We start from the raw sequence: 10,046 nt of genomic DNA, 5'->3' as shown, positions 1-10,046 counted from the left end.
ACATTTTACCCTCACGTAAATTGGTAGAAAATACATGAGAGAGAGAGAGAGAGAGGTCACAGGATACTCCGTCCGAGCGAGCGATCTAAGTAAAAGCTTACGAATCTCAGTAGATTGAGGTCCGTGGTCGTCAACTAATCACCCTTCGTACGATCACAAGAAGCCTCAGATAAGGAGAGACATAAAAGCACATCTTTCTCTTCTTTGTGTCTACTCTCTCTCTCTGTCTGTGTGTGTGTGTGTGTTTTGTGGGTCATCACCATCTTCCTTCAATCGTCATGGACCATGCTGTACTCGTCCATCTGCCGAGCTCCACCTCACACTCATTCCCTCGCTTCTCTGCAAAACATGACACGATTAGGAATATCACAGCGCCTTCAAGCCCTCGGTTTGGGATTTCGACGCGTACCCACTCGTCGAATCCCGCTGCTCACGCTCTCTTTGTGAAGCCCATAACAGTCATTCCGGTGGAGAAGGTTCGGGGAGGATGCGGGTGCACCTCGCCGTCCGGCCCGGCCAATCGACGGTCCTTCTCCGTCCGGGTATTTTTTCTTTCTGCTTTCGTTTCATTGTTTTTTTCTCGCTGCTAAGCGATTTCAGGTCTCGCGTGCTCCGTCAGAATGTAGGAATTTGTCGCTTGGTACCCTTTGAATCGGTTTTTATATGAATGTAGTAGTTTATCTTCGAATGCTGCTTTTGGGGAATCAGCTATAAGAGAAAGATCAAAAGTGTTATTGGAAGAATATAACCAAAATGAAGTTCGGAGACTAACGTAATGAAATTTCCGGCAGACTTCCAACAAAAAAAAAACTGGAAAGCTAAGATAATAAAAGAGAATAACCCATCTATATATGCTTCTCTTTACATAGTCACATGACTTACTGTCATTATACAGCTGCAATTTTCAGCGTCTGCTACTTGTGATGCATTTGTTTTGCAATTTATCAAGGCCCTGTTCGTACCGAAATTCGTGCCAACTGAAATACCTGTTGAACTTTGTTATGTGTAACCCATTTTTTTTCTATGATAAATTACATGTGATTTGAATCATCCAATTTAATTGGTGCCAATTCAAGTTTGTCCACCGTCATTGTCGAGAGGAAGTGGCGAATGGTCTTGATCCAAACAGGAGCCTCGAACCATAGAATGTATTAGAGATCGTGGTGGCTAGGAAGAGGTAGGTTGTGGTAGAAAGCTCTCATCAGCTTCTAGGGAAGGGATTTCTTCAAAAGTATCAACATTGTTGTGTGTAGCATGTGATATGAACAAAAACTGTGTACGGACACCTTCACCATTATTGTTCCATGGATTGTTTCTTGAAGCTAAATGACGCTTGATAATCCCAAATGCTGAATCCTACTAATTAGGAATTCCAGGGATTCTGATGAAGGAGCAAACTAAGACCGAGACACCACTGGGTCTATACTCTATAGGGTCCATTTGGATCCATTTTGGTTATTTGAGTTTTTTGTAATTATTTAAGTGAATGTTGGATTTTGGGTTACGTTTTGGATCTCTCAGATCCATCATAGGATTAGGGTTTCTAGGGCCCCTCTGGGTTTTCTATATATTTTTATTGTAAAGAGGAGTTTGATGAATGAATTATTGATGATTTTTAGTTATTTTCCTTCAAATTTCTGTTAATTTTCTTCATTTTCCTAAGTCCATAGTTTCATAGTTTCCTTAGGGTATCGATTTGTACAGGGTTCAAGAGAGATCCTCCTGTTCACTGCATCAGATTCCTTCCGGACTCACTTGCTAGCATCAAACTAGATGCATTAGAAATAGTATTGGTCAATTACTTGTTCTTTATACTAGCCGGGCATCTGTCTAAAACGATGACATGCATAAGTGACATTGAGCCAAATGCATTGGAAGCTGATGGCCTATTCATGTGCACCTTCTATTACTTGATAGCTCTTGCCTTCTCATTTGGTGGACCTGTATATGTTCCACCACTGGAGAATCAAAGTGTTCAATGCTATTAAAGCACAGGAACTGAAAACTGTCTTTCCAGTGTTTCGATAAATTCAATGCGTATATTGCCTATATTTGATGCAGGTGTATTAATAGTATCAGTTATCTTTTACTTTTTTTTTTCCATTATCCATAGATTTAATGCCGTCCTCAGAGACACATGGAGCACTTATATGCAAAGAGTGTATTTTAATCTATCTTGTCATAAATATTCCAAGAACAGTAGCATCTGAGACTTATATTTGTTGTAGTTTAGTTATTTTTTTTATTGTCATAAGGTGAATTTAATGCACTTGACAGGCATGCACTAAAATTGGAGTGGGCGGTTCGAATCCATTAATAAAAAAAAAATCACAATTCAGTGATGCGTGTTGGAGATTTCTGAGACCTCATACAATTCGTGGGACAACCTTAGGATCTGTGTAAGTTTAAGCTAAAGGGTGTTCCGTTTTAATATGGTCTTGGTTGAGGTATTGACTGATTTCCTGCCTTATCAACTGGAGTCTTGATTATATTTGTATTTAAATGGATTGTTGATCTTTCATCTTTACCTCTTATTTCCAGAGCTTTGGTGGCCAGAGCCTTGATTGAGAACCCAGAACTAATAAACTGGTCACTTTTGTTGAAAGCCGTTTCTGGGCTATTTGCACTTATCTGTGGGAATGGCTATATAGTGGGAATCAATCAAATATATGACATCGGAATTGATAAGTATGTGAGATACTAAGAACATCATGTTACTGTTTCTTGTATTATTGTCAGAATTTTGGGTTAATGCATTAAAAATATACAAGTAATTGCTTCTCATTGTATTGACATACTCTGTTTGTCAGATCCTGTTTATATGTGTTAACATTCTACTTCTAAAAGATTTTAGTACTCTGAATGCAACCCTTTTTGCATTAATATTCTGTAGCTCCTTTGGAATGTTTGACACATGCACCTTCAAACACACTCGTGCGCTCTCGCTCATGACCTGTATGTCAAAACCAGTATGATTCTTCATGATGAATGTTGCATGCAGATACATTTTGAAATGCACCTTTTGTTCTTAGTTGAATTTCTTCTTGTTTTCCCTTTTTTGTGTCCATAAAACTCTGAACTAATATTTATTTTCCATCTGACATTTTCCTGGTTTTGTAGGGTAAACAAACCTTATTTACCTATAGCTGCTGGGGATCTTTCAGTTCAGTCAGCATGGCTTCTAGTCTTAGGTTTTGGGATAGCTGGTCTTACAATAGTCTCATCAAACTTTGGAACATTCATCACAGCTTTGTACAGTCTTGGTCTCTTTCTGGGTACCATTTACTCTGTTCCTCCTTTTAGATTGAAGAGATTCCCAGTTGCTGCATTTCTTATAATTGCTACAGTAAGTTGCAATCTACCCTCATCATGTTCTTTAATTACAAACATGGAGGCTGTCTTTCTGTAATGCATATCCAAATTCATAGTTTTTTAATCTGTCCACCAATTGCGTGAATTTAGTGGCATGTTCAGTCTTTTCCTTGCTATTAACATTTTGAGAGAAAAAACTTTTCTAAATAAATGGTAGATATATCTATCGTTTTGGACATTGTGCGTTTTGTTGCTTCAAGATATGCTTTGAATCCAACAGAATGTAGCACTTGGACCTTTGTAGTCATGGTGACAATGAATACGGGCAACCCTTTAGATTAAGTTTCTTCTTAACATGATACTAAGATAGATGGTTGATTTTCTCACAAGGGCTTGTGCCAATTGCTGATTTGCATCTTAATGATTTAATATGTAAGAGACTTGACTATTTTGGATAAATGTAACTTGACCTGGGTACTGAATTAGAGTTGGCATAATGAATTAAATAAAAAAAGTTCAGCTAGTTGAAAGATTAGCACATTATTGAGAGCTTGGGTTGAAATAGTTGCTCTGATTGGGTCTTTAATGGGTAATGAACATGACAACTATGTGGTGGCAAGACCCACTCAGTTGAATAGTGTCAGTATTTATGTTATGTGGTAGCCTCACCTTATGTGCTTGTAGGAAGGGAATTTTGGATTTTTTGGTGAAAGCAATTGCCTGGTGTCAGTTTGGTGCATCAATTATTAGAATGAAACATTTGTCCCAAACAGCGAATAAATTATTCAGATAACCTCTCATGCAATTGGTTTAGAAAGTGGGAAACATAATAATTGATATTATATGCTTGGAGGTTGAACAAGTTTATCTGTTCTAATAATCCTTATACAAAAGGAATATATTTTTACTTGTTGATGAAATCAAATGTCAGTCTTAATTTTTTTTTTGGTTAAATTGGCAATCTCAAAGTCCATGCAGACAGTGGGCATTTCAAATACACACATACATATGTACATACAAACACTCAAACATACATGCATGTATATTCACATTTGTATGTATAATGTGTGTTTTGTAGAATCTGTCCTGTAAATGGTGTTCACATGAATTTCTTGTGAAGTGAATAATGTCTTGGATTTTATGATGTTGATTTTAAAGCACGGTATGGGATTCTAAGATTCTTCTACTCTTTATCTTCAGTTTTGAAGGCATCATCTGCTGTTTTAGTTCATTTTGCTTAGACTTGATTAAAGAGTTCTTTAATTCCTCTATCAGCATATTCTCAACACTTGTGATAATGAACATGGAATTGTGTGTCAGAACTTTTTCCTTTGAACTTATTATTCCAATTTGAAATTAATGTTTTAGGTTCGCGGTTTTCTTCTAAATTTTGGCGTGTATTATGCCACTAGAGCAGCCTTAGGTCTGAAGTTCCAATGGAGGTAATCTATTTGCCGGAAAACTATGGCATACAGATTTTTCACGAAGAGCTTGCATTTGGCCCAATTCAGTCTAGTAGTTTGATTGCAAGTTGGCTTGACTATACAATCTCTTCTTGCAGCACAGCTGTTCTTTTTATCACAATCTTTGTGACAGTGTTCGCATTGGTCATTGCCATAACTAAAGATCTTTCAGATGTGGAGGGAGACCGCAAGTAAGACAGCATCATTCATCAGTTATGCTAGTTTGAGAGAATTCTATGTACCTTTTGTTCCAGTCTATAATTGAATGTACATAGCATATCTAGTGACTCTCCTTTAATTTGATATTATTGTAGTGCTTACTAATTTGCAAAACGATTATCAACTTCCCTTGCTACCTAGTTTTCATTTTACAATGAAACCCATTATCCTGGCAGTTGTGCTGTGCAGAGGTTGTCATCTGAGTCTAGATCACACTTTAATTGTTTTATGTTAGTTCTTGTCAACACAGCACATTGTTCTTTGTCATCCAATATCAGATTCTGCTTTTCCTCTATGTTTGCGTGTGTAATTTTTTTTTTAGTTTCAGTTGCTCTATTCTTGATTGAAGGCTTCTATTCTTTGTTGGGTACAACAGTGATGTAGTCTTCTAGCTTCTGGAAGATATTATAGAAATGATAATAATTTATTTTCTCACTTGTCATCAAAATCTTGTCTTTCAGGTTCCAGATATCAACTCTAGCAACCAAACTTGGCATTAGAAATATTGCGTTTCTTGGATCAGGCCTTCTGCTGGCAAACTATGTTGGAGCTATACTTGCAGCATCTTATTTTCCTTTGGTGAGCTGGAATCTTTTTACTGGATCCTTTCTAATAAAAATTCTTCCTGAATTTTCCTAACTGATCTTTGGTGCATTATGCCCCTTCGTTTATATTGAAAATTTGAAATCTAGTTGAGCTGAAGATAGCTCCTTTTTGATGGTTAACTTTACTTGATTCCATGCTCTATCATGTTTATTGACTGCTCAAATGATGTGCATATTCACCATTTAATACTTTGAAACACAAAGCGAGCGCATGAGTAAACAGTCATGTTGGAGAAAAAGGTTCAATGATTTTCTGATGCCGCTTATAAAAGTTCTCTAGATTTTTCTTTCCCAAATATCCGTCATCTTTTTTGTGCACCCGTCATCACACATTTGGGAGAACCACAATGTTTGCTTGACTATTAGATATTCTCATAGTGACTATGTCACTGCCTTTCCAGGACACATTTCTGATCAAAAGATTACATGTTTTGTAGGCTTTCAAACGGAATTTAATGATAATAGCACATGCGGTCTTGGCATCAACTTTGACTTTTCAGGTGTGTGAAGGATTTCTTATCTGTTTAACTATGATGAATTCTTGTTTTTCCTTTAAGTATGCGTTATTATTTTTGATCAATTCCCAAATAATTTTCACTTTATTCTTCTATCATTGCACACACTGACTATGTTATGTAGAGACTTGTTTTCCCCAGCATCTCCTAAAACTGTTTAAGGATCATTATTTATCTTGGCCTGACATAATGCTTAATTATCAAGAACTTTATATAAGTTTATCCTGCTCTCAAAAACACTTTCTAGGGTGAATGGTTTTGGGAAGGCGTTTGTAGGATTCAACAAGGAGTAGATAATTTTTTTTTTTATTTATGCACCCGAAGATGTTCACCATGCTGAGTGATATTTATCAATTCCATAATTGGATGACTTCCACTTCTCCAACTCCAGATGCCCTTCAACAGCTAGCTCCCAAATAGAGCCTTAAGATCCACTTGTTCAGTTAAACGTTAGCTATTTCTAGATAAAATTATATTGGTCACTGTCTGTACCTATTCAGTTCTCAAATGCCCATCTACAAGTTGCTATATTTGTCATAGTTCCCTTTGTTTGCCCTAGATTACAAAGATGGGTGTGTCCATGAATAGCAGGTTCATCATGCAGATTTCCTAGATTTACAAAAGAACTGCAAATACCATGTTCATAATTAGGCCCTTTGTTTACTAAATGTAATTAGATATCCATGAACATGCCTATGCATGCATTGCAACATGTCCATTGGTTTATAGCAACATGTATCATGAAGACATGAACATCTAGAATATGTGAATTAATTTAATATCCAAATGTTGACTGCAGAGATCTGTTTAGGGTGGAATGAATGCATTGGTGTGCTGTATTTTAGCTTTTGTATACTAGTTATGTTAATGATCTCTTTTTCACTCTTTTCTTTTTGTTTTCTTTGGCAGTCATCAGTACTGGAAAAGTCCAACTATACCAAGGTAAATGCTAATATTCAGTTCAAATATATCAACGTTTTGTTGTATAACTATTTTTGGCTCCCATACATTCCAATTGCTTTTGAAGAAGTTTATGAACATGCCAAAGTTTTAACCAGTGATGATAATTTCTAGTCACTAAGTAACCAACTACATAGCCCTCCTTTTATAGAGTTTTGATTGTTCAAGGAATAGGAAACAGTAAATCAATCTTACAGAATCAGCTATAAAAAATTCAAATTTTAAACAGTTGCATCTAATTGTAGTGCTTATTATATTTGGCTTACCAAAATGCAACTAAAACTGCTTTGAGAATATTCTAAATGAGTTTAGGAAATACATACACATGCATGCACACACACACACACATACCTTTAACAAAAGGTGGAACCAAAAGAGATACAGATGCAGAAATAAGAAAGAAGTGGAATGCTCATCCACATTATTTTCCTGTAAGTGCCACAATTTTCATTATCATGGCCACAAGTTGAATCCTCCAACCTTTTAATAAGTAGCTTTTACTATATTTATTATGGGGGCACTTTTTTGGGTTTTAAACAGGTCAAGTGAGAAGGATGATGAAACAGGAGATAAACATGAAAATTTGGTAGCTTTTAAAAACCTTTCATTCATCTCCTATTAGATGTGTTTTTGTCAGACTAGTTATCCCTCATGGACCTCATCAAGGTATTTCCAGTTTTTGACATCATGAGTTTGTAACCGATTAATTCTTTCTTCTTGACAGAGAAAATCTAGAACTATGTGGCTAAGCTAGTGTCACATAAATGCTGATCTGTATCCTGATTTGGACCCAGTTATGGATCACTATTGACTATTTAAACCCACATGTGGCTGCACCTTGCTTGGAACAACGTTCCAAATAAGATTGAATATATGAGAAAGATTGGGAGAAAAATGGGTTGACTTCTCACATTCCTCATGATTTTAGTATTTTTAGAAAGAGCACAATCTCGGTGTATTCTGCATAGAGAATCAAGTCAATTTTATGATGCTCATGTAAGTGCAATGCTGAAGTATTCAGGGAATTGGCAAAACACAGATTCAAGATTTTTGGGATAAATTCTGTCATACCTTCACATATGGCACCGGATATTTGTTGGACCCCTTTTTGTTTGAAATGACTCTGTAATCATGCGTCATTTTCCTCCTTTAACAGTGGACTGACTTCGCGAGGAGGCAGATTTTGGTCCCAGCATCCTCTTCTGGAAGCCATCAACAACCACCACTGGATTTCTAGACATTGTGAGCTCCAGCTAGTGGCTTATTGAGAACTTCACGTTCCACCTCTTGTTAATTGGAAACCCTACAGTTCCTCTCTAATTTTTCCATCACCCAAAGTACCTGATAAATAATATAATAACCATCACTCTGTTGCCTTCAAAATTATCCACTTATGCCACTACATTACCAGCAGCAGTAGCCTCTCATCAAGTCAGATCTGTCCCCATTTCTCTTATTGGTGTCATAAAAATCAAGAACATAAGAATCATGACTTTTGAACATGGGAATTGCAGCAGTTTTTCAAAGGGCAATACACTTAAAGAATTAAAAGGATTGTGATTCTTAGGGAAAGTGAACAATGATTGGTCCATCTTTACTTGATTTAAGTGGACATTTCATAATTTAGTTAAGACACAGGAAAGGCTTATTAAATAATTGAGCCAACGTTTTCTCGAAAGTTTTGAAATGTTATTTCCATTATAAGTATAAGAATGTGTTTACCTATACATGCCATATGCTTACTATTACAAATTTTAATGCTAAATTTATTTGTTATTGCTACTTACTGGTTAATATGGTGTAGATTTAACATGTTTGTACGAGTTTCTTGATTTCATCTCTGTGCATGCAATAGACCAATTTTATAATCATACACATAATCAGAAAGATAAGAAAATTCTTTTAAATTTCATTAGTGTTATATTAACATACATTCTAATTCTCTGTATGGCTTAAGATTTTAGTTATCTAATTTTGGATGTAATTATATTGTATAATAACTTTCACCATCTTGAATTCTAAATAAACTTTATAATTCACTTATTAAACACCTCATAGTCGTTTCTCTCTCCAATGTCACATGAACTTAAAAATTCATATTTTTTTAGTTTTTGTGGATGAAGAGTTTGGTTAGTCTTGGACATTATCTCTACTCTGAATTTTAAAAAACTATCACTAAAGGCCTTCCCATTTCTGGCATCCTTGGCTTGGTTCACCAACCTATATACTCATTTGAAATTATTCACGTTGGTGGACATTGAGTGAATTCTTTTGTTTGTTGACAAGTAGTGTGACCAGTTAGTCTGGGTGTTTGTTTCCTGTCTAATGTATATCCTATTTGTATTCTGCAGGAAGCAATATCAAAGTTCTACCGGTTCATATGGAACCTCTTCTACACCGAGTATATTATCTTCCCTCTCATATAAGCAGAAGAGAGAGAGAGAGAGAGAGAGAGAGAGAGAGAGAGAGAGAGAGAGAGAGAGAAAATTATTTTGTAGCCAATATATTGCAATCTTCATTGGAAATACTGTAGCAAATTCAATGCAGTATTCATGTGAGGACTTGTCTCTCTTTTTGTTATCATTCTTTCCTCATCTCTTTGTGCTCGTGGTTGCTGCTTATAGATAGATGTGAGGTTTTTTTTTTTCCCTCTTGAAACTCGATAATTTAGTGTGATATATGGGTATTTATAGTTTCCTAGTGTCAAACATGTTTGTAGGCTTTCCTAAATAAAAAAAGCAAGAATCTTTTTGAGGTCTTAGTAGTGTTTATACGAAAAATGACCGTACTGTATGACAAAATGATGCGTTTCTTGAAATGCCCCACAATTTTTTAAACCCCTTCATATCCAAAATCATAAATATCCAGATTTAAAAAGATATTTTTACCCTTCACATGCGAATTTTCTCTAGATATGCAAACTTCCTCCAAAATATGAATGTTTTTTATAAAAAAGTCTTTGTTCTAATATC

At 35.8% G+C, this 10,046-nt stretch overlaps 1 protein-coding gene across 1 annotated transcript; it reads left to right on the top strand.

The window, feature by feature from the left end:
• The first annotated feature begins 219 nt into the window (after positions 1 to 219).
• Positions 220 to 9,657, top strand: LOC149829094 (homogentisate solanesyltransferase, chloroplastic-like). Its single transcript, XM_090017897.1, has 10 exons — positions 220 to 542; positions 2,278 to 2,399; positions 2,542 to 2,688; positions 3,121 to 3,346; positions 4,681 to 4,754; positions 4,874 to 4,966; positions 5,456 to 5,573; positions 6,037 to 6,099; positions 7,024 to 7,056; positions 9,426 to 9,657. The coding sequence occupies exons 1-10, from the start codon at positions 279 to 281 to the stop codon at positions 9,498 to 9,500; spliced, it is 1,215 nt and encodes a 404-aa protein (XP_089874023.1). The 5' UTR covers positions 220 to 278; the 3' UTR covers positions 9,501 to 9,657.
• The last annotated feature ends 389 nt before the right edge of the window (positions 9,658 to 10,046 follow it).

Source organism: Nuphar pumila, chromosome 9 (assembly GCF_984573655.1).
Source record: "Nuphar pumila chromosome 9, dmNupPumi1.hap1.1, whole genome shotgun sequence".
NCBI classification, from domain to species: domain Eukaryota; kingdom Viridiplantae; phylum Streptophyta; class Magnoliopsida; order Nymphaeales; family Nymphaeaceae; genus Nuphar; species Nuphar pumila.
Note: the sequence above shows the minus strand (reverse complement) of the source record. Positions and strands in the feature narration are given on the sequence as shown.